Source organism: Toxoplasma gondii, chromosome IV (assembly GCF_000006565.2).
Source record: "Toxoplasma gondii ME49 chromosome IV, whole genome shotgun sequence".
Classification (NCBI taxonomy): Eukaryota; Apicomplexa; class Conoidasida; order Eucoccidiorida; family Sarcocystidae; genus Toxoplasma; species Toxoplasma gondii.
The window spans coordinates 2466576-2489631 of NC_031471.1; the positions used below are offsets into that span (position 1 = coordinate 2466576).

General features: G+C 52.7%; 3 protein-coding genes across 3 annotated transcripts; all 3 read left to right on the forward strand.

Annotated features, from left to right (window-relative positions):
• The first annotated feature begins 343 nt into the window (after positions 1 to 343).
• TGME49_301420 (hypothetical protein) lies at positions 344 to 5675 on the forward strand. The gene is made up of 7 exons (XM_002371623.2): positions 344 to 1419; positions 1909 to 2033; positions 2304 to 2380; positions 2985 to 3101; positions 3315 to 3372; positions 3752 to 3874; positions 4481 to 5675. Exons 1-7 carry the CDS (start codon positions 1311 to 1313, stop codon positions 4661 to 4663), a joined length of 792 nt encoding a protein of 263 aa, XP_002371664.1. The 5' UTR covers positions 344 to 1310; the 3' UTR covers positions 4664 to 5675.
• A 706-nt stretch (positions 5676 to 6381) lies between these two features.
• TGME49_301430 (septum formation protein maf, putative) lies at positions 6382 to 10302 on the forward strand. Its single transcript, XM_002371624.2, has 4 exons — positions 6382 to 6441; positions 7058 to 7788; positions 8394 to 8547; positions 8957 to 10302. Exons 2-4 carry the CDS (start codon positions 7285 to 7287, stop codon positions 9469 to 9471), a joined length of 1173 nt encoding a protein of 390 aa, XP_002371665.1. The 5' UTR covers positions 6382 to 6441; positions 7058 to 7284; the 3' UTR covers positions 9472 to 10302.
• Positions 10303 to 10704: 402 nt separating this feature from the next.
• On the forward strand, positions 10705 to 21704 carry CDPK1 (calcium-dependent protein kinase CDPK1). The gene is made up of 10 exons (XM_018782413.1): positions 10705 to 11106; positions 11550 to 13791; positions 14256 to 14521; positions 15351 to 15842; positions 16564 to 16883; positions 17054 to 17110; positions 17774 to 17972; positions 18427 to 18710; positions 19160 to 19278; positions 19600 to 21704. The coding sequence occupies exons 3-10, from the start codon at positions 14373 to 14375 to the stop codon at positions 19726 to 19728; spliced, it is 1749 nt and encodes a 582-aa protein (XP_018637931.1). The 5' UTR covers positions 10705 to 11106; positions 11550 to 13791; positions 14256 to 14372; the 3' UTR covers positions 19729 to 21704.
• The last annotated feature ends 1352 nt before the right edge of the window (positions 21705 to 23056 follow it).

The window sequence follows — 23056 nt, forward strand, 5'->3', positions numbered from 1 at the left end:
GTAGCGACTGTAGATGCGTTTCAACAGTAGTCAACGATTCGCGTGGATCGGGTCGTCTCTCGGATTGCGTCCGTGGCGGCAAGGTTGCCGGCAACGGCGATCAGTCTTCAGGAAATTTCTTTTGCCTGACGCTCTGTGGGATGTTCGTATGAATGGATTGCATGCACCTCTCTCCTCAATGACATTTTGTTCGTTTCCCTGTCTCTTCCTTCGTTTTCAAACAGCAACTGAAAAGCGGAAAAACTCCGCAAGACACAGCGCGTGCCTCTTCGCGCTCCCTCACCCTGTGGCCAGCGCGAGTCGCTTTCTGACGGCAGGCTGCTCGCGACAAAAACAGCGTAAACTCGGTTTCCTTCTCGATGTTTCCTGCCGCCAGCCAAATCATTTTTTAGTTGATGAAACATCGAATCCGTTCTTGTTTTTCTTCTCCGAACTTTTTCTCAGTCTGCTTCGTCAGCTGGACGCCGAAACGGCGCTCTACCGGTTGGGCGGTCTCCTGTGTCTTGCCACAGTCGGTTTCCAACAGCAACTGCAGCCGCAAACTCGTTTTCCTTACAGTTTCCCGCTACCATTTCTCCCGGAGGAATTTATCTCTTGTATGTTTTTTCTGTCTGTGGCTCCACCGCCATCTGCTCCCGGATAACGTTGCCGTTGTTCCTCTTTTTCGTTTCTCCGCGTCAACTCGGCAGCTGCTTGCCCGCGTGACTCTCGACGCAGAGTTGCTTGCTTGTTTGTCGGCATCTTTTCTCCTCGTAAGTTGACTTCGTTTTTCACTCAGCTTCTCCCATTGACGGCATCCAATTTGATTCGCCCTCTTGGGTTGTGAATGAAAACGCGCGGGTGACCGTCGATGCCGTCATTCCTTGGAAAAGCGAAAAAAGGCACAGCGAAGCGTTAGACGCACAGTGTGTGACTCTCTACTTTCTTTGACGTTCCGGTTTGGTCAACAGAAAGAGGGTTTACATCGAAGATCCTGCAGGTGCGGGTCGGTCATATCATATTGCCGGCTGGAAATAAACGGCAAACAGACGTCGTGCCTCTAACTGCCCCAGAAGCCTATCGCCGTCAATTTTGTGAAGTCCCAACAGCCTCTGAATCCCCTTTTCAGAACTCTTTTCATTCCGCTGTCATCCGTGAAGGTGACTCGTCTGTCGTGCAAAGCTTCCTGTAGATATCCGCAGCGGAGGCGAGAGAAGCCCGTTGGTGTCGAGTTCTCACTCCAGAAATTCATAGGTCTCTCAGTCTCCAGGGTTGACATTCGTCTCTTGCTCGCGACTTCATACTGATCCCCGGGTTCGAACAGAATAACAATGGCGACAAACTTCGGCTTTGGAGGCGGCGCCTCAGGCTGCACAGACAGCGTGAATTTCCTCGCGCAAGTCGACACAAGCGCAATCGACGAAATGGACCCGTCTCTGGGTGAGGAAAAATTATTTACTAGCTGCAGATTGCTAGCTTTCCATCTCGATGCTCCCGGTCTTTCTCTTCCCTTCTGTGTGTTTCTGCTCGAACGCTGTGCCGCGATCTCTTTTCCAGGCTCAAACTGTTCGGCCTCCGCCCCCCGCTCCCTCCCGTACTTCCTGTTAAATGCGTCTCTCCGTCAGTACGCCGTAACTGCTCGGATAACCAACCTTATTCCCGTCTGATCCTTCTTTGGATTAAATGCTGAAGTGGGGCGACTTATGTCGATTCCGCACTCTCGCTTTGAGTCTTCTGTTGTCGGTTCGTTCGCTCTCTCTCTGCCGGGGTAACTTTCGCCTCACCGGCCGTTGTCTGAGTCCCGGCTCTGCGTGTTTCTTTCCTCGTTCCCTTACTTTTGCTTCTCCCCATCCCTGGCTATCTCGCCTGTATTGTTTTCCTCTCTCCGTCGCTTGCCATTTCCCCATTTTCTGTCCTTTTTCTTTGCAGCGGACGGCCACACTTTGGTGTATTCGCGAGAGGTGCCTTTCGAAATTCGACTGCAAGAAACCGGCTCGAGTCTGCCTGGAGACGTCGGCCGCCTGGAGCCCATCCGCGTGAAAATCCTCATTCTCGTGAGCGAAGCTGAGACTCAAAGTTCCTTTTCTCTGCACTTTCAGAAGGAACTCCACTGCAGATGCTCTCCTACACTAAAACAGAGCAGGAGGCCGGCTCGTGTTGACTGTGCCTAGGGGAAAGACAAAGGTACTTGCGTTTTCGTCGATTCTTGCATACGTTGCCTTGGTTGTTCTGTCGATATCTCCTTTCCAACTTTCGATAGCTAGTTTTGATAATCTTTGGACAAACGCCGTATCGCTGGTTTTGGGGTTCTTCGCTGTCTTCAGGGAGAGGAGACCAATCCTCAGCACGTTCGCGTGGAGTTGACGAGTGAAAACGACTTGTTCCTGAACTACACCCACGCGTGAGCTTGTTTCGCCTTTGCCGGAAGCGGCCGAGTGTGTGGACTGGTGGTTTCTGGTCAAGCAGACTTGGTAGCCACCGTTTCGGTCGTCTTGTTCTGAACAGAGTGCACAGTTCCGTACTCTGAAAATCTCACTTCTACCTTATTAACACACACTACAACATCTGGGCTCTATCTCGCTGTAGAACGCGCGTGGCGTCATCGGTGTTCGAACCCCGTTTCTCGTCCCAACAGACAGAAGCGCAGCCAGTTCAATGTCAGGCGCAGTTCCATATCGCATGCTCGGCTTCGCATGTGTGAAGCGCCTGAAGAAAAAACCAACCAACATAGCGAATGCTTGCGGCTGCTTCCGAGAAGTGAAGTGACTGTTCAGGTTGCCCTCTGTCCTTCAAGGCGGAAACTTCTTTTGTGGCTGACAAACGTATATTTCATGCATATCCCTGCACTTAGTCACACGTCGTGAGCATCAGATCCATCTACGTAGCTCTGCATCAACGTGCAGATCTGCTTACAGTCGTCTCAAGGTTGTCGAGCCGAGAGGAACGGAGGGAGCACGGAGTTTTTTTGCGTCAAGGCGCGCTGCTGTGTTGTCTCCTTTCTTCAGGCTCAATGAGGACCTCTTTCGGCAAATGCAAGAACGCCAGAAGTTGATGATTGAGTTTGGTGACTACCCAAGCGTTCTCATCAAAATGTTGAACTCCTGCATCAAAGAACCCCACTGGTAAGTGGCTCCGGGAAGGCGAGCGAGGCATCCTTCATCGCGGCTGTGAATTACCTGCTTTCGTGTGGGTTTTCTGTCGAGCGCGCCCCCATTCACACGAAACAAACCATGTCCGCTCCCTCTCTTCCTGTCCATTCCTCAACGTTTATCGTTTTCTCTTCCCCAGTCCCAGTGGGGCGTTTCTCCTGCTCCGCTGTGTCCGCTCTTGTACAGCTTCCTCGCGGTTCTCATCATGCACACCAATGGCAAAGCACGTCTGGACTTCATTCAGGTGCGTGCAAGTACGGGAGGACACAGGTGGGCGAAGAACGGGAAGAGCGAGAGACGGGCCAGATCAATCTCCAGTTAGAAGTTCTCGTATGAGTCTGGGGTGCGGGCAAGGAGTACAGAGCGAAGGCGACCGGGAGACGTGATGAAAAACGGAGGCGAAGCAGTCGCGAGCGACTATGGTATGGTCGCAAGAAGAGACAGCAAGAGCACAGGAGGTGAAACTGTTCTCTGGTCTCTCGACATACAGACGGAAATGCTCTCCTCTACTCATATAGAAGTATACATGCGTAATTATTTGTCGTGTTCACGTCTTCCTTCTGCTCTTGTTCTGCGTGTATTTCATTCTCCGGTGCCTAACTGCATTTTCTGTGGCTGCGTAGAGCATGGAGTACAAGTTCATCGAGCTGCTTTGCCTGGACTGCGTCCAGTCGACTGAAGAATTCACTCGCCGAGACATGACCTTCCGATACAACGCACTGAAGAGCAAGCTGGCGCTTCTTCAGGTGAGTTGCACCCTCTGCATCTCTGCCATTATTCAGTCACTTTCGCCTCGCTGTCTCTCCCTTTTCTGTCTCCTCCCTCGGTTTTTCCTTCTTGCTTCTGCCACTCCTGCTCTGGTCAACCTCGTGAAGCGAGGAAGTCTGTTGACTCTGCTAACATATTCGCACTTGGCGCTCTTCAGGGTAAACTTCATGCTCTTTTTCCTCACATCTTACGAGGGGATCTATTCATTGCGTTTCTGCGGTGCTTCCCCTCTAAAAAGAAACAATCTCTTGCGCAAGATGGAACGCTTCGTCGAAACTGATGTTTGACCATATAATGTCACATCTGCGCATTGGGCGGACACTGCCCCTGCGGGTGCCTAGCTCGACTGTCCTCTTTCGCTCTTTTTTTCCTCCTGCGTTTGTTTGCTACTGTGTGCGGCCAGCCTCCTTTAGTGTAGACCACTGCCGCTTGCTGTCACAGCTTTGCGCGACGGCGATGCTCCTCTGAGTCCACATGTCAACACTTGTCCTCACACTGGGATTTGGGGAATGCATAAATGGTGGATGTGCACGTTTATCGTTTTTCCCGTCTCTCTTTCTGTCTCGACGAATGCGGTGCTCCAGGCTCGGCTTCATGACATTGGTTGTCTGCTCAAACTGAAGAGCCCCTCGCTACTGCTCCACCTTCAAAAAGCCGCGCAGCAGCAGGCTCACAGACGCCAGCAGCAAGTCGCTGCCGCAGCCCCGATCCCAGGAAAATTGCGAGCTCCAGGAACCACGGAGGGCGCATCCACTCGGTTCCTCTGATCTATGCTCCATCCAGACTTTTCTATTTCTCACTAAGAGACTGCGCGCGTATGCACCTGGACACACTTATGTACGAGTGCACGGTGGTGTATGTGTAGGCATGCATCCCGAAATCTTTGAATGAAACTGAGATTCTGAATATGTGCAAAGCATGCTCACAACGCCAGAGAAACGGGGACAAACACACGGTGGGAGGTCTCAAGCGAAGACAGAGCAGGAAGCCCGTCTGCACTACGAACAGTCACTCTGGTATTTCTTAACGCGACGGAAGAATCTGGGAGTAAAACAATCCCCATAATACAATGGTGAATACCGTAAGGTTCCTTCTTCTTAGGTCGCTAGAAACGGCGGGAAAGTCACGGTCGTTTATGGGAGGACGCGTTTGTGTTGAAAGTAACTGGAGGAGCGATAGCGCGCGCGGCACCTGCCAGCCTCTTTACCAATCCCGTTGGGATCTGGCACAGGGTCTCCCACAGATGGCAATGAGTGGAAAAGGTTCCACTTTGACGGCTTATTTTGCTTAGGGCCAATGATTCATTCCTTCGGTTTTGATGTAACTCTGATTCGCGAGAAACGAAAACAGATCCTCTTCGAGGCTCTGGGCTTCAACGCCACTCGTCACAAGAAAAAGAGATCCAAGCAGCAAACGAACTCTGATAGAGGTTGAGGGAGAAAATGGGCAGATCCAGCGAGACATGCGGATTCGCTCCGATGCTACCGAAGCTCTTCCTGTTTCACCACCCACAAATACCACAAAGCCGAACAGTAACCATATGATGGAGGCCGAAATAGCCTCACCCAAGTCTGACAGAACAGCTGAAACGCTGTCACTTCTAAGCAGAACAGAAACCAAAACTTTCTGCAGATAGTGAACATGGATGTTGTGCAGTTACGAGCACACCGGGTCTTCCCGCATTCTCGGAAGAGTGAAGAATCTTGTGTGAAGGCGGTCGTAAACGTCGCACTCTAGTACGATTCTGTTGGGGCTAACGAAATCAGAAAAAACACCTAGACGTTCGTTTTGCTTGAGCAACGAGCCGCTGAGGGTTTTGGAATTTGTGAACCTGCTTGAGAACCCGCCGTTATGCTCTGCTGGACCTAGAGTAAGCGTAAGAACCATGCATGCGTGCCACACTACACAAAGCGCCATGCCCCCCATCTTGTACGAAACATGGTGATTCTGTAGGCTGTTCAAACCTTCTTTTCATACGTCTCGACTCCAAGAACACACGGAGCTCGAGGAGACTCGTAAATAGATTTGAGAGAGTAGAATTATACCGTTGCGGGAAAGTGTACGCACGCTGTGACCTGCTGAGTTGCTTCAGAGGCGCAGTTTTGCACACGGCGCACGTTCTTGTTTTTCTTTTCTTGAACTCATACATTTTTCTCGTGGCGGGCAATTACCGCTGTTGGCTAGGAACAGGGAAGTGCTATTGGCTTCCACAAGATTGAGGCGGCGCCCGTCGAATGCGGTTGTTTTGTTGATGCGGCGCTTCGCAAAGTTTCACACTCGCCGTCAGCCGCACAGCCGCTCTGGGCCAATGCAGTAGCGCCGGCCGATTCGTTCTTCCTGGCGTATCCTTCCGCATTCAGCTTCGGAATTGCAACAGGGGTCCATTTTCCAGTATTTCTCTTGAATGATGTTCGTCTATAACTCCGTCACGTATCTGAGTTACCTGCCATGCTGTAAATCCGCGCCCTTCGACGAGCGGCGGACAAAGGTCACTGCTTCTCGGTTACGGCAACCAGTCTCGACCTAGGAACCACCATCTGTAAAGGTAAACTTTCACGTTCTCTCATCCGCAACCTCAGCTAGAAGACGGACCGCTATAGTGGTGCTGTGTCTTGCCAGATGCGTGTACGTCTCTCCCAAATCCGATGAGACTGCCTTTCTAGCCGCAAGAGCCTCCTGTTTCTACCAGATCCAAAGTACACTTTTCTGTGGAGCAGCAGAGAGACTGTATGCATGCAGTTACCTGTGTATCTGGGCTTCCGCCACCCCCGTTTCACCGCAGCCGTGTACCGGGGACCCTGGCGATAAGTTTGAAAGGGGATTCTGCTGGACACAGGTCATGTCACTTTTCTTTCCTGAGAGGCTATTCTGGTGTTGTCACTTTCACTTTCGCGTTTAAAACGACTTCATCTTCCATGATTTTTTTGAGTCCATGCGTGTTTACTTCTTTTGTCGTGCTGTCTCGAGTTGAGGTGCCAGCCGACTTCCTAAGATTTGTGTTTCTTACTGAAGAAAGCTGAAGCTTCGCTCTTCTGGGCGTCTACTCCTTCCTGGTTATACCGTCGCTGAGGACGAGCAAGTGTGGTAAGAGGCCTATTTCTGGAAGCAGGTGGGGTGTACACGGATCTCTAAATTGGGCTGCCGCTCTTCTGTGTTTGCAGTCTGAAGAATCTGCGGTGTGTTCTGTCTCTGGTGTGCCGTTCACTGGCAACGCTACCGCCGTATGCCACGGGGAGTCCAGCGACGAAGTGGCGGTTACTTCAGTTTCTCGAACAAAACCGACTTTCACAAACGCCTTCCGTGAACGAAGTCACATTCCGTGGCCAGCTGTGCGAGAAGGAGATTTCGTGGTAGAAAAAACGACGCGCTTCCGGTCTCCCCCCTTGCCATGGTTGTGGAGTCGTGCGAGCAACGGTGCCCCGCAAACGCGGCTGGCAGTCGCACTCTGCTTCCCCTCCTTCCGGTCTTCGGGTCTTTCACGAAACGGCAGGACAAGGACAGTTCACCACAGAACGCCTGCCAAAAGTCTCTGCCCAGTCCTGAACAAAAACTTCGGTCGCTCTTTGCTTCCAGTTCCCCCTGCGTTCTACCCACCTCGTCGGGGCGGCCGGCGACTTCCGCTGTGGTTCTTGCGAGTGCGAGTGTTCGGCGACTGGAGTTGTGCCGCAGCGTGCTGAACTTGGATGTCGAGTGCATGCCATCCGACTTCGAAGCTCTTCGTAGACCCTCGAAGCCTCAGGCAAATGGTCGCGAGAAAAAGAACCAAGAAGCGGGGGAGCGGGGAGCAGCTGAGAGCGAGGAAGGCCACAGACAGATTGACACCGTCTCTCCGGATGAAGAGGAGAGTCTTCTTGTGAAACTTGTGGAGACAAACGAAGCGAGACAGGCGCAGGTAGAGTACGACGTGAGGCAACGCGGCGTCAGAAGGAAGCCGGGAAGCAAAAGATGGATGCAGGCAACGAAGAAAAGGTGGAGGGGGTCGGTGTAGCTGAAGGGGAGAAAGGCGAAGAAGAAACAAGAGGCCAGAAAAAGAGTGCGACAAGGGAAACGCAAGAACGCGCGGACAGCGGGGGGATGGAGAATCCGGATAAAGAGGGAGGAGCGCATAGCTTGAAACAGTGAAAGGTGTCTGAAATGAAGGAAGCCAACAGCGAGGAAGGGAAACAGTAGCTGTCCCGTGTATATCACGCAAGTGCCATGCCTCACCATGCCGGAAAGGTCACGCGAATATCCGACAGTACACCTCTCCACGCTCGTCTCTCTGGGCCTGTCAGACTGAGACAACTGGACTGTCTTTTGTCTGCGTTCTGCACCTCGTTCTTCGTCCTGTGTCCCCCAGGACGGCAGTGGAAGAGGCGATCAGAGAGCCGCTGCTTCCATTCATGTAATTTTTCTTACACTTCGTGCCCAACTGACTCTCTTCTCGAGGGCTTAGGGTGCGTCTCTCCTGTGGCGTTCAGAGCTTCCGGTCCTGCCGTGTGACGTGCGGCTTTTCAGGCATCCAGCAAGTCCCGGGCGTCTGTCGGTTGGGATGCGGAGCTCTACGCTCTTAAAACAGCGAACGGAAAAGCTCGAAGCGTGGCCAGAGAGATATGGAAAACCGATGAGGCTTCTCTTAACAATGCCAATCGGGGGCCGCCTCAAGCCGATGGTGAGGACTCTGTACCGGCTTGTATGGACAGATATTTCTGGATGTTCCGAGTGGTAGAAAGGGTCTCCCATCCATTGCAGACTTGCCGATATTTCAGACGTCTGTAAGTCGGAAGCACTGCGTGTAGCGTGGTGATCGACGGTCGTGCCTTCGGGAGTCCTCCGGCTCCCTCACCTCTAGCCTCATTCAAAGTCATCAAACTCATCGATACGAGAGAGGGACCAGAAACTGGATATGAACGATAACTGAGATGCTGCGCAAAATCTAGAAGTCCACTAGCGGTCAAACGAAAGAATGTCTCTCCATATATATATATATGCATATATATATATATGTATTCAATAGCTTAGGAGATTGAGTGGTAATGTAAGTTATGTCTTTTTGTGTTGTGTGTGTCGCGTTTTTGTAGACGAAGCTTGTTGTTCTGCCCAGAAGAGACAATGCCGAGAGAGCGCCGCTCGGTCGCGAGCAGGGGAGAGATCTCCGTCCCCTCGTTATACGCCTCTTCCACCGCACTCAATCGTCATCGGAGCCGACACTATTGTCGAGCTGGACGGACAAATTCTGGAAAAACCCAAAGACGAGCAAGACGCAAGGCGAATGCTCGCGAGCTTGAGTGGAAGAACACACGCAGTCCACACAGCAGTCAGCCTTTACTCTCGACAGGGTGGAGCTGAGCATCCAGTTGCTGCTTTCGTCGAAACGACGAAAGTGACAATGGTGGCTCTCGGCAGCGACGATATCGAGGCGTATGTGCGTACCGGGGAACCCATAGACAAGGCAGGTAAGTTCTTTGCCTCCCGTCTCGTGTTGCTCATTTCCTCTCTGTGTTTTTCCTCTTATGTGTTTTCCTTAAAATTTTGTCGTGCAGTGGGGCATGCAGACGGTCTGTTTACGAATCTATGTGTGCATGAGAAGGTATAAAGCAAGCGGATGCCCACAAACAGTAGGAAGAGAAGGACGACGGATAAGATAGAAGAGACGCGGCAGCGAGAGAAATGCGTTTCACTCACTCTACACAGGCCATTTGAGCGGACTGGCTTTCTTTGCTATGCTTCAAGGTAGCTACGGCATCCAAGGCATTGCTGGTCAGTTCGTTTCTCGAATTGACGGCTGTTTCTTCAACGTCGTCGGGTTGCCGGTGACGAGGCTCGCGGAGGCTCTCGTTGACCTCTGGAAGCGGTCATTGATCATATGATTTTCCCCAAACACTTCAACATATCACTCCACAAGGGAACACGAAAAACCGAACAGGCATAGTCGGCAGCACAAACCCACCTATACGCTCGGATTGTGTGATTACGTGTCCTAGCCTCTGGGTTTTTGAGGCGCAGCCACCTAGATTTGCTCATTTGCTTAAACCGTATTGGGTGAATTCAATCACCTAGTGAAATGATGATCCTAATGTGTTTTAAACACATACATGCGCTGATCTTGGGGGATTGCTTTACTGGAAGCGTTTTTTGTAAGGGCTCCCCGGAGGCAGACGTGGCACTGGCTTCGGAACCGGCAGTCTCTTGTTCACTCACTGTCCCAATTACAACGAAACTATCGAAACTCCTTCTACTGGACTCGTGCAGACCGTGTGTGGAATGTGGAAAAAAATTATTAAGAACATGTTCGTGTGCTTGGAAAGTACCCGTACCACACAAGTGCGCTGGTGCCAACCGCAGGCATGTCCCTCGGTGGACGTGTTCTTGACCGAACCCCGACAGCCTGTTTGCCACGGACCGGAGAAAAAGCTTTCGAGCAACGCAGGAAAGAGGAGAAAACCATTCCCTTACCGGGAACGATGAAACCTTGCGACTCAGGTCGCTTTTCTCAAAAGTTTCTGGGTGGCGGAACACTCGCGTCTTCGGACCCCGGCTCGTGCGTGAATATTCTGCTCGCTTGATCTGTTCACGGGATTGGTGCATCACGATTGAGGTAGCAGAGAGCAAATATTTCTATAGAATCCTGGACGGCACTTTGCTTCGATTCGCTTTCCAGGGCATGCGGTTGCCCGGACGCCGCGAGTTTTTCATCTGGTTGAGTACCTGCTGACATCCGGAGCAGCAACAAAAAGGAAATGTAGACAGTCTATCCAAATTTCCGGATGCCCAATCGTGGAACAGAACTGAGGTAACAAAGCATACTTTTTCGTGCGTAGTCCTGGCACGGTATCTGGTCGACGCAGCTTCCACAGATGGCGTGAAGACGTGGTTAGCATGGGGAAGCAAAATCCCAGACAAAGCGTCTGTGCTTCTTTACTTTCTCTGTATTTCTCAGCAACGACAGTCGTTGGAAAGCAGCTGCGCGTCTGGATCCAGTGTGGCTTGTGTCTTCATAAGTCTCGTACAAGAGGCATCTAGTAGCCAGCTCGTCGCTTCCAGCCCCCCAATCGTTTCTTCAGTGGCCCCGCACTACCAGTTTCCCCCTGAAGTGTGCTTGTAGCTGGGAAACGCAATACTGTCGAACGGTTTCCATCTCTAACGCCTGAATGCGTCTCACTCCCAAAAGCGCAAAACAGGTCAATCCTGTTCGGGAATGCCTTTCGTGAAACAGCGATGTCGAGGGGTGGTGAGTGAAGACCGCTCCCACGAAAAGAAAACAAAGCCACTCCCTCAGCCCCACAAAAAAGCGCTTTCCTCCACTATACCCTATTCGTATCACTGTCTCCCTGTATGTGTGCAAGGTCCCTCTAGAAACAACGAACATTGGACCGTTTTCATGCGTTTGTGCTATTTCTCCACGGGTGTGCGTAGGCATTTGCTGGGCCTCTCTGCTAACGAAAATATGTCTTCTCGGTTTTGCCTTTCCGCACAACTTCTAATGTGCTTTCTGGTGGTTTATGAAGGCTGTGACCCCTAATTGGAAGAGCGATCACGGAACGGTGCGTGTTGCCTCGACTGCTTGATGGGGTTTCCTCGTGCCCGTCCTCTTTTGACCCGCTGAAATTACCTCGAAGCTCGGCAGGCAAAACAGCGCATTCTCTTGATCACGTGTCTCCTCTCTGTCCTCAGACATCCGAAACGAGTGCAGCAGACGAGAGATGACTATATGACGCGGGCGTCGATAAGATTGGCCGACTGAAAATTGAGGCGACAGGCGTTAGTCGCACCTCAACCGGACGTCCTCCTGCTTTCCTTCTCCTAAAAAATGATGTTGGACATTAACGCCAGAACACATCGAAGCGTCTTGTAGTGTTCCTGACAGTTCAGGGATTACTGGGTGCGTATACCAGCGTGACCTAATCATACGCGCATGTGGCCTATGCACATGAACCTCGACGACTCGTTGTTCTTTTGAGAGCTTCCGCCTTGCAGAGAAGCAGGGGCAGCTGTACGGAAAAAGGTTTTCTTTTCTCCAGTTGCGTTCCCCCACGTCTTCTTTGAAGCCGGCCGTGCACATGCGGACGCTGTGTGGCGTCCAGAGGCCCAGAGACCACAGAGAGCTTCTAGCCAGTTGGTTTCCTCGTCAGATTTGTCTATGGTATCTCGTGGACCGCAGCGGTAAAATTCTACGGGAAAGGCTCCTTCTATTTAGAATCCGTGGTCCTCTACAGACCTACTGTGTCGCGTGACACTGTCGGTCTTGTTTTCTTTGTTGTCATTCTCTCTCGACGTGTTCAGAGCTCCAACCCCCGTTTCGAATTTCGTGAATTCGGCTCCGTTACAGGGAGAAATTGTGTTTCGTCGACGGTGACCTTGTGAGAGCTGTTCGATTCCCTCTTCGCAACTGTTCCACGTCCTCGATTTGACCGGCAAGAACCTATCTTGGCCTTCAGCCCAACGGCTCTTTTACATATTCGAGAAACACCTGCATATACACATCACTGTTTACAGTTAGGCGCACACATCGACGCGACAACGCTGTCGTACCTATATATGCGCGTGTGCATACTTACGTAAATTATGTGTACGAGGGTGTGTGTCGTTTCCCTACCTTCCGTTTCCTCGTTGCTGCTATCGCTATTTTGCCCAATAAACGCGTCGATCCGCAGCGGAGGCCTGGAATTGCGTTCTGGAGATTGGAAACAGGTGCTTCGCCGCTGTGACTTTAAAGGCGAGGCACACTTTGGCTGGTTTTTCTGTGTGTGATCGGCCGCTTTGACGAGCTCCCCCGCTCGCATCAAAAATCGACGACGATCTGCGAGTTGACTGGACGAGGCGTGCTAGGGTTCCTCCCTCTCTTTACGCTGGCTCCTTGTGGCTGGCTGTTTCTCATTTCCCCGAGGGAGAGCCAGAGCGCTTTAAGGTAGCAACGTGGGTTTTTTGTGGCCAGATTGACATTTTTTTCTTGCGGCAGAAGGCATTTCACAGTGGTGAAGTTGGATTGCAGTTCCTCCCCTTTCTTCAACGGCGCTCCGTGGCATCGCTAGATCCAGAGTCGCTCTTTAACTCGCGCAGCAACTGAGCTCTCGACGTCGGCCTGCTAGCAGCCACACCCGTCGTTGGTGAAAAAACGAGTTCCACCCGGCGGGCGACGACAGGGGCGGCGAGCGCACGAAGGCGCTCTGTTCTTGCATTTTCTACTGCTCTTGTGGTCCGATTTTGCAAACGCCGCCTGCCTTCCTCTCTAGTCTTTTCTCCGCGTTCTCTGAAAACGCAACGGAAAAGCACGTCGATACCGGGAGAGCGCGAGTGGGCCAGAGAGCGCTTGCCATCTACAGTGTGGCGCGGAGCTGGTAAGGAGCGAACAGCACACAGCCAAGCTTGCACCGCTCGGACGTTTTTCTTCGCTTCTGCCACCCAGGCGTTTTCGTGCGTCCACTTCCAGCGAAAACGGAGTTCACCCTCGAAGGCTTAACCAGACGTTGGGAAAAAAAGTTATCGGCGTAGTTCTCCACACAGGCCGTGCGGGGGTCCTCAAGCGTCCGAGCCGACGCGCACGGCTTCTCTCCGCAATCGCTTTTCTGGTATCTTCTCTAGAGACGCCAGCTGGTCAAGTATTCTCTGTACTAAGCAGACGAAGGAGGCCTTCCTCTTCGCCTGCAACCTTCAGAGAACTCGCGCGCGAACGTGTTCGCCAGCGAGGAGCTGCGAAACGGAAGGGGGAAAACCCACCCTGCTACGCTTCGTTTCCCGAGAGTCGCGTGCTCCCTGGGGAAACAGAACACCCAGGGGTCTGTTTTTCCGGCTCTGTGACAACGCCGCCTTTGGACGACCCTTTTTTCGCGACAGCACACCCTGCAACGGTCGCGCACGGTTGTGAGAGCCTTGCAGCACGACAAACTCGCCGCCGAGTCAACAGCCTCTCGACAAGGTCAGAGCAGTGGCTCTTGAATTCGTGCTTCCTGTGCGATCACGGATTGCGTTGCTCTTTTGAGACTTTTTAACGCCGTCGTGGACCTCTTTGTTTCGAGCTCTTCTGCGTTGTCCGCTCGAAGGAACGCGTCCGAGTTGGAATGGTCTCTATACTCGTACGTCTCTGTTTCTCGACCTTTTTCGATTTGCAGATACGGTGCGTTCCACGTATTTCGAAATCCTCATCTCTCCCCGCCCACTGCGCACGTTCATCTTTGACGTCTTGCTGGAGATATTTTTTGTAGGCCCCGTGTATAAGTTAACGTCCTTTGCGAGACCGCTGTCTGTGCTGCCGCGTTTCCCGGCCGCGGGCCTTCTTCTCTTTGTCTCTGAACAAGACGCAGTCAAGACTTTTACAAGTTCGGAAAACAACGCCCTCCGAGAGTCCTTCTGCGCTCTCTCCTCCCGCGCCTCCTTGTGCAGACCTAGACGCGGCACACCTCTGCGTGGACTTCGACACATTCTCGTGTGCATGCATGCAAGTGCCGTCGAGGCTTTGTTGTTTGTTGGAGAAACAGCTTTTCTATCGAACGCGAGAAAATGGGGCAGCAGGAAAGCACTCTTGGGGGTGCGGCCGGGGAGCCTCGCTCGCGCGGTCATGCGGCGGGGACCAGCGGTGGACCAGGAGACCATCTCCACGCGACGCCCGGGATGTTCGTTCAGCATTCGACTGCGATCTTCTCCGACCGGTAAGATTTTCGAGTTCCCCGCCCAGGCGTTGCGGTCGCTGTCTCTCCTCCTGTCTCGCATGCATGTCGCTGGTCTGTCCGCTTCGTCTTCGTGGTCGTCCGTTCCGGGCAAGATGTCGCGCGTTCGCGCAAGCCAGCCGCCTTGGCGCCTCTGTGTGCGTCGTTTGTGTTTTTTCATGAAGCATCGTGGTGCTTCTGTCTTGTGCGGCTCCTTTGCCGGTCGCTTGAGACGACTCCACATCGTTTCTTAGACAGTGGACGCTCTTTTTTCTGAAATGCTGCATCACCCCGCAGTCACCGTGTTCGTGTGTATACAGAAGTGTATAAAGTTCGAACACATTTGAATAGACTGACAGATTGGCAGTGGAACGGACAAGGATGTCGCTGCGCATCTGCAGTGGGAATCCTGGTGCGCCGCTGGTGTGTACTCGAAGAATCTGGAGAGGTCTGCAGAGCGGTATCGATGTGTGTCTGTCGTCTTCCGTGGAGTCAGAGAGGTCTGCAGGGACCTGTCCCTGCGCATTCATCGCCCATGTTTACCTGCCTGTTCACATTGTCTTCTGCATCTACATATCTGTGTTTCCTCTGAACATGTCTGTCCACGCGCGTCTTCATACGTCGAGACTGAGCGACCTGCATCCCTGCGTTTCGCGCTTTTTCGCGTACGTGGGCTGCTCCGGGTCCTGCGGCCCCAGCTGTTCGCGTTTTTTCCGTTCGGGTGTCTTTCCGACAGGTAGATCTCAGAATCGGTGCCCAGCTTGCTTGCGCCTTCTCGGAAGCCGAAGTATTTGTGTGTCGACTTGTCGTTCTGTGTCCGCGTGCGGTTCAGGTACAAGGGACAGCGGGTGTTGGGGAAGGGGTCTTTTGGTGAGGTGATTCTGTGCAAAGACAAGATCACCGGTCAGGAGTGTGCGGTGAAGGTCATTAGCAAGCGCCAAGTGAAGCAGAAGACGGACAAGGAGTCTCTGCTTCGCGAGGTGCAGTTGCTGAAGCAGCTGGACCACCCCAACATCATGAAGCTGTATGAATTCTTCGAGGACAAAGGCTACTTCTACCTCGTCGGCGAAGTGTACACGGGAGGCGAGTTGTTCGACGAGATCATTTCCCGCAAGCGCTTCAGCGAAGTCGATGCGGCGCGGATCATCCGCCAAGTCCTCAGCGGCATCACGTACATGCACAAAAATAAAATCGTACATCGGGACCTCAAACCGGAAAACCTGCTCCTGGAAAGCAAAAGCAAGGACGCGAACATCCGCATCATCGACTTTGGCCTCAGCACTCACTTCGAAGCGAGCAAGAAGATGAAGGACAAAATCGGAACGTAAGGAGACCGTTCACACTCTCGTCGATTCCGACGAAGGAAAATGCCTTTGGCTTTTCGCTTTCGCTTCCAGTGTCGCTCTTCTCTTACGTAAAACGAAGGGACTCCCTCGTGACCTTGTCTGCCCTTCTTTCCTCCTGCCGCATGCGCTCGGCAGTTCCCTTCACTACGCGTCTCCTCAGGTGTTCGCGTCATCTGTTGCTCTGCGTTTGAAGGGTGGAACAGGATGCCCTTGGCGCCGCGGGTGCTTGCGTGGAACTCGAGAGAGACGACGGAAAGGCCTCAACGGACTTTCCATGTCGCGCCGTGCTTTTGTATCTGGAGAGCCGCTGCCTCCAGCTCCTTGCAGCCACTGTCTGTCTTAGAAACAAAGGACCCTCTGTTCTGTGATTCGTTTCCCCTCCTCCGTGGGGGAGACACATTGGTGAAAAGCTACAGAGGGGGAACCTCAAAAGGGAAAGAAGTCAAACTGGAAACACGAAAACAGAAATACGGGCCCTCGCTTCAAACGCCTCTGGTTCGTTTGCATGCTCTCCGCCACGGTTCCTGTCCGCGTCAGCGCTCCTAGCTATACGCTGGGGACATCTGCAGAAGGTTTCCTATCGAACCTCGGTTTTGTAACCTTTGTCCATCGCCGTGCGTCCATTGTATGGTGCTCTCTGCTTCTCCCGGTTCTCCAAAGTCCACGGAGTTCCCTTGCCTTGTTTGTGTGGCTTCTCAGTGCATACTACATCGCACCCGAGGTCCTCCACGGCACTTACGACGAGAAATGCGACGTATGGTCGACCGGTGTTATTCTCTACATCCTTCTTTCCGGTGAGTCTGTACCGCGCAGTGCTTTCCCGGTCTCTCCTCGCTCTTCAAGTTCTTTTTGCTCTTCAAGTTCGTTTTGCTCTCCAGGTCTCCCGGTGTACCTGCAGAAAAGAGAGATAAAATCTTGTGTTGCTTTCTATGTGGGGATGCAGAGGGATGCATGTGCACTCATATATCTGGGAACGCAGGATGCCAGAGCAGGCGCATTTTTCCCCGACGAGAAGCCAAGTGCGTTTTCAAAAGGTTGCTGTCTACACAGTTCTCGAGAGACTGCGCGGGGCATGGACCTCTCGACGTCCGCCCTGTTGTTCTGCCTCTTCCCAGTTTCGCAGTGTGTGTCTTTTGTTTCATCTCGTGCTCTGTCCTCATCTCTCTTCGCCTCACTCGCTGGCTCTCAGGATGCCCACCCTTCAATGGAGCAAACGAGTACGACATCCTGAAGAAGGTTGAGAAAGGTAGGCTGTGTGTTCTCCGACGTTGTTTTTCTGGACCGTCGGGCTCTTGCGTTTTTGTTTCGTCTCCAACTCGCCTCCTCAGGTTCTCTGGCCGCTCTCTCTGTTTTATTGCTTCCCTCGTCTTCGGTGGGTCTTTCCCTCGATCCCCGTCTGCCTGTGTCACTTCAGTGGTGCGGCTGCGGGTGAAGGTGCATCCGGGTGCCTCGGTGCTCGTGGATCCTTGGTTGTGAAGCAAAGTGTGTGTGTCAACAAGCCGACGCAGTCTGTGTGTCGCGAGCCCGCATGGGTTCGCCTCTCTAAAACGAATTCACCTTGTAGACAGAGATTCCTGCGGACGCCGAATGAGGCAGCGACGAAAGCCGCATCGTGCCTAGATGATAAGTGACCGGGGAGCGTCTGTTCCATGCCGTCTGTCGACGGATGTGCGCGTTTCACCGTGAATACGGGGCGAAGCCTGGAAATCCTGAAAATGTTGAAGAAGCACAGCTGTCTTCCGATGAAGAGATACATAAAGGGAGAGAGAGGTGACAAGATAGCTGACGAAAAAGGTAGAGAGAGAGAGATACGCGGGGCCTTGCTTTCGCGGTCCAGCGCCGTGAGTTACTGGGGACAGGCTTGGTTCATGCGCGCCGCCCTCGCTTCTTCTGTCTCGCGTTCCTCCAGGCAAGTACACCTTTGAACTGCCTCAGTGGAAGAAAGTGTCAGAGAGCGCAAAAGATTTGATTCGCAAAATGCTGACCTACGTCCCCAGCATGAGAATCAGCGCGCGAGATGCTCTGGACCACGAGTGGATCCAGACCTACACGAAGGAGCAGATCAGCGTGGACGTTCCGTCTCTGGACAACGCCATTCTCAACATCCGGTGAGATTCCCCTCGCGTCTGTCTCTTGGTTCCTCCTCCTTTTTTTGTTTTTCGTCGCGCCGCCCCGGTGTTTCTCCGCCCCCCGACGACACGCAGCCGAGCAGCGGCGTCACAGAGAGGGCGTCTCTGGTTCAGCGGTCGTCGAGAAACCGAGTGCATCCCAGTCTCTCTCTTTGTCTGTGGGCGCGGCGACGCTTCGAGGGGAAGTGCCAAGAAGCGAACCGTCTCTTCCGCTTCGCGAGGCACACGACTGCAGCGAAAGACACCTCGTAGCACCTCCTCTCTCCGAAGTCGCATGCAGAAAGGATCCTGTCACAGAGAGGGGACTTCTGGCCGGACGAGGGTGCTTCCGACCAAAAAAAACAGAGGCGCCCTTCCGCGTCTCTCGGGGTAGCCGCTGCCTGCATGGATCTGTGTGTGTTCGTTGTGGATGTTCCTCGCGGCCTTCTCTCAGACAGTTCCAAGGCACTCAGAAGCTCGCGCAAGCTGCGCTGCTCTACATGGGCTCGAAACTGACAAGCCAAGACGAAACGAAGGAACTGACGGCCATCTTCCATAAGATGGACAAGAATGGAGACGGGCAACTGGACCGTGCAGAGCTCATCGAAGGGTACAAGGAGTTGATGCGGATGAAGGGCCAAGATGCGAGCATGCTCGACGCGAGCGCTGTTGAACACGAAGTTGACCAGGTCTTGGACGCAGTCGACTTCGACAAAAACGGCTACATCGAGTACTCTGGTGAGAACGCATTCCCTTCTCCAAAAGCGGCTCTGTATCCATCTCGGTACAAACACACATACCTACATACATACACATCCATGTACATATACGTCCTTATATATATATATATATGTATATATATGTATATTTCTGTGGAGCACGGTGTAGAGGGAGCGATATGGATGCGGAGATCCATTTTCGGTCAGAAGTGAAGATGCAGGGAAAGGTACATATCTAAGGGGGACATGGGGGCGGGTGTGGGGTGGGGGGTATGGTCGGGAGAAACGTCGGTAGGTGTATCTGCGACACTCGTGTATGGTCTGTACGAGGAGCTTGTTTCTTGTCCGGCGGACAAAACATTTTTGTGGAGGAAACAGATGGACATGTTTCTGACACTCTGTAGCCACTCGACTCGCTCCCGATTTGGCCGCTCACTCGTTCGCTTTTTCATCTCAACTGTTTTCCAGAGTTCGTCACCGTGGCGATGGACAGAAAGACGCTGCTTTCGCGAGAACGCCTGGAGCGCGCCTTCCGGATGTTTGACTCCGACAACTCAGGAAAGATTTCTTCCACTGAGCTGGCCACCGTGAGTATTTCAAGGTCTCTTTTTCTTCTCGCGTAGTTGCCGTTGGCGCGCGAACCTCGACTTTTTCCAAGAATTGCGCGTGTCTCCAGGATTTCGTTCCCCCTCAACAGAATCTTTGTTTCCGAATTTGTCTGTGTGTTTCTCCCTCGTCGCCCCGTCTCCACTGCCTCCTTCTCCACATGCGGCAGCGCTTCCACGAAACTCGCGGAAACGGCGTGTAGCGTTTTCTGTGTTTTTGTCGGAGGGAAGAAGTTTTGTCTCGAGTGCGTGCAGCGCTGAGTCGCCGTTTTTTCGTCCGGTTTCTGGGTGTCTGTTTCTCAGATCTTTGGCGTCTCCGACGTGGACAGCGAAACATGGAAGAGCGTGCTGTCTGAGGTCGACAAGAATAACGACGGCGAAGTCGACTTTGACGAGTTTCAACAGATGCTCTTGAAGCTCTGCGGAAACTAAAAGCTTGCACTCTCCCTGTGCGTGACGTCTATTCTCCCCCAGACTCCCGTGCACCCCTCTCTTTTGCCGTAAATCCTGCGGTGGCCCTCTCCGACTTCACAGCCCAAGACGAGAAAGCTGCAGAATCGGGTGCCAGCTTCAGAGGGGAGCGAACAGAGAGCAGAGAGACGCGGAAGCTGTCCTGGCGGGAGGCTCCTTCTTCTTCACGGACCCGTTGTGGGACGTGCACTCTTTTGAGTGTGGGGTTCTGAGCAAGTTGTCTCGGGATCATCGGTGCTCTTGGCGTCAATAACGCATTTCCATTTTCGCTCTTCCTCTCGGCGTCAATCACGCTTTTTCGTTTTCTCTCTACTTCTCTTCAAAGAGAGACCTAGCCTAAGCCAAAAAAAGGGGGAGGCAGTTGTCAGCCGGTGATCCTCACGCGTTCGAGCCACTGTGTGTGCATGTAATAATGTATTTGTTTACTTACGCATGCATCTTTGTCTCGCCGAGACTCCGGACGGATTTGAGGAGCAGACGAGCTCGACAACGCGCGCGCATGGAGAACGCGTCCGAGCCGTCTGCCCACAGACCTCGTCCTGCCCCTGGCTGCGCGAGTGCACGAAGAGACCGAGTTCCGTTTTTCGCGCTGCGCTGCAGAGGGAACGTCGAAATTCGATGTGCGAGTTCGACTCGAGCCTGCGGCGAGGCGAAACGCTTCATTTCAGCGATCTGTTCGTCGAAGCCACCATTCCCGTGCGTGGGCATGTATGCCCTGTCCATGTTCCTGCGCATCCTTCCCTCCGAATGTCCGCATCCTTCGACTGCCTCCACATACGCCGATCTGTGTTTGTACACTTCATTTCCAGCCGATTTGTTTCGCTTTTCTCGGGGCTCGTGAGACGTGCTCTGCACAGAAGAAAGAGGAAGCACGACATGACACAGGCTGTCGCTTGGTCTCGTACGCTCGCTTGAACTTTTTTTCGCGCGGTTCCCGTTGTTGGGTGTGTTTCTCTGGCGCCATTCGCACAGAAGAGAAAGCAAAAAAACCAGCAGAGGACTCACTGTTCGCGCCGCTGTCGCAGTCACTTGAGGGGGGAGGGGGGGCGTTCACCACCTACTGCAAGGCACCTCGGTCCCGGCTACGCGTCTTCGTTGACTGTCGTAGCGCGCGAAGGATTTCCGGGTGCCTCGCGAGAGATGAGGCAGAGAAGACGCCTGGAAACTCGCAAAAGAGGTATCGAGAGAGAGCGGAAGCATTCGTCTCGTGAGAATAATTTGTGTTCTTTTGAAAGAAGGACGAAGCGAAGGCCGCAGCGATATAGACTCACATCCTCTGCGGCGTTTCTTCGCAAATGGAGAGTGTGGGGCCTCCTAGGTGTGCCTCAGGTGTTGACTCGAAGCGCAGAGGCCATCCCTTCCTCGCGCTGCCATCTCGTCGCTCGTTTTTCGGAGACTCGCGACGCGTTGGCTTTTTCTGCGAGACTTTTGTGTCGTTCCAGGAAACTGAGATGAGCGCGGGCAGACGCTCACGACGCTCAGGGTACAAGTGCGTGTCAGTTGTCTCATTTTGCTTCGTGTGGAGAGCATTGTGTTTCACGCCTCTTGTTCAACGTTTCGCCGGCCGTGTAAACACCGACTGTCTTCAGAGAGATTCGGTCCACCGGACAAGTACACCAAAACCTGATAAACGACACAAGACGCCGTCAGCCTCGCGCGTCGCGTTCAGGCCCGACGCCTGTGTAGACTGAGAAGCAGCAGACGAACTTTGCGCGTTTTCCGCACCAGGTTTTATGTGTCTCTCTTCGCGCATAATCGATGACCATCCTCACGGAAGACACAGAACCCAGCATTCTTAAGGAAACAGCTCAGACAGGGCTGCTAGTCTGCTGATACATACGGGAAGCATGCAATTCTAGGAGACGATGAGTTCGTCACTCTTCGTCCTGCTGTTTACAGCGTGATGAGACATGAGCTTCTCCGACGGTGGTCTTTCCCCTACAAACATAATATATATATATATATATATATATATATGAATGTACATGATGCACACAGCTGCGAACAGATACCTGTGAGGATACCTGTGTGTAGAACTGGGTACGACTAGACGCAGTTGGAAGGTTGAGATCGGGAGACATCGAGAGCGGGTGACATGGTGGCTGACTTTGAGCACCGGATGCTTAACGCCCGTGGACGGGAAATCTGATCTTCGAGGTCGGAGATTCTCCGCGGTACTGTCGGTCCTCGGTGGTCAGAGTAAAAGAGGACCGCAGTCAATTTCACTGTAAGTTTCAAGCTTTGCTTGAAAAAGTTTAGCTCCGAGTCTCTCACGTTTTTCGTATTTGAGTTTGTTTCGTTTGGCAAACTCGAGTGGCCTTTGGAAAAGCCGTCCGCAGTTCAAAACTCGAGTCCCGGGCCTTGCAGGTCTTTTCTTTGTGTTTGCCTTGGATATGTGTATCGATTCGAACGCGCAACTTTTCTAATTGCACCCGTGCGCACAAGTTATTGGTTGCCACCGGCGAACAGGAAGCGGTGGTACTCAGTTGTTGAGGTGAGTTCGGAGCTTACGAGCTCAATGAAACGCGAGAGTTTGCGTTGAATGTGTACTGGAAATTGATTTTGCATCTGTACGCGTTTGAGAGGACAATCCAGATGATGCTCTCCCTTGAACAATATGTGGTTTTGCTTCAGACAAGCTCACAAGCAGGGGAAAACTCCAGAAGTGTGATTTTAGCAGGAGAAACACTGTCGCTTTTCACTTTTGCTGCTTGATCGGATAAGCAATGCTACCGTCCATCGTTTACGCGTCTCTAGAGAAACCGGATCTGCGGATCGGTGAACCTCCGATGATAATCACTCTCCGGGTCCGTAGAAACAATCGCAACCCTGAAACTCAGCTTCGTTCTGCACTATCGAAGCAGGGAACTGTGTGCACTTCTGAAGCGATGAGAAGTCACAGACCCTTCTGTGTGTTTCGCGGGATGCCTCGCGTGGCGAGACCAGGTAAACTTCCCGAAAAAAAGAGATGTCTGGTGCTTCTCCTGTGGCCAGAAGCGTCTTTCTGAAGCAAGAGCTGTCGTTTTTCCTGAAGTTCTCCCGACCTCAGCCGTTTCTCAACGGTGAGAGAAGCGCGCGACGGGCTTTGCCACTTACTACAAAATGGTCCTCGAAGTTGACGGTCATGCCTTTTCTATGCAAGCGAAACTGGCGTAATTTCGGAGGAAGTGCGTCGAGTCGGCTCTACCCGGGGATGGGCAGGAACGTCGAACACGGGGGCAAGACCGAATAAATCAAATATGCATATATATATATATATATATGCACGATAATCATACCATCTGTCCCC

What these genes read in the sequence shown, in the direction of transcription:
- CDPK1 (XM_018782413.1), top strand. Translation starts at nt 14,373, where the DNA reads ATGGGGCAGCAGGAAAGCACTCTTGGGGGTGCGGCCGGGGAGCCTCGC. An exon ending in ACTGCGATCTTCTCCGACCG is followed by an intron (nt 14,522 to 15,350) that starts GTAAGATTTTCG and finishes CGTGCGGTTCAG; the next exon opens with GTACAAGGGACAGCGGGTGT. An exon ending in TTTCCCCGACGAGAAGCCAA is followed by an intron (nt 16,884 to 17,053) that starts GTGCGTTTTCAA and finishes GCTGGCTCTCAG; the next exon opens with GATGCCCACCCTTCAATGGA.
- TGME49_301430 (XM_002371624.2), top strand. Translation starts at nt 7,285, where the DNA reads ATGGTTGTGGAGTCGTGCGAGCAACGGTGCCCCGCAAACGCGGCTGGC. An exon ending in ACGAAGCGAGACAGGCGCAG is followed by an intron (nt 7,789 to 8,393) that starts GTAGAGTACGAC and finishes GCGGCTTTTCAG; the next exon opens with GCATCCAGCAAGTCCCGGGC. An exon ending in GGGGCCGCCTCAAGCCGATG is followed by an intron (nt 8,548 to 8,956) that starts GTGAGGACTCTG and finishes GCGTTTTTGTAG; the next exon opens with ACGAAGCTTGTTGTTCTGCC.
- TGME49_301420 (XM_002371623.2), top strand. Translation starts at nt 1,311, where the DNA reads ATGGCGACAAACTTCGGCTTTGGAGGCGGCGCCTCAGGCTGCACAGAC. An exon ending in CGAAATGGACCCGTCTCTGG is followed by an intron (nt 1,420 to 1,908) that starts GTGAGGAAAAAT and finishes TTTTCTTTGCAG; the next exon opens with CGGACGGCCACACTTTGGTG. An exon ending in CACGTCTGGACTTCATTCAG is followed by an intron (nt 3,373 to 3,751) that starts GTGCGTGCAAGT and finishes GTGGCTGCGTAG; the next exon opens with AGCATGGAGTACAAGTTCAT.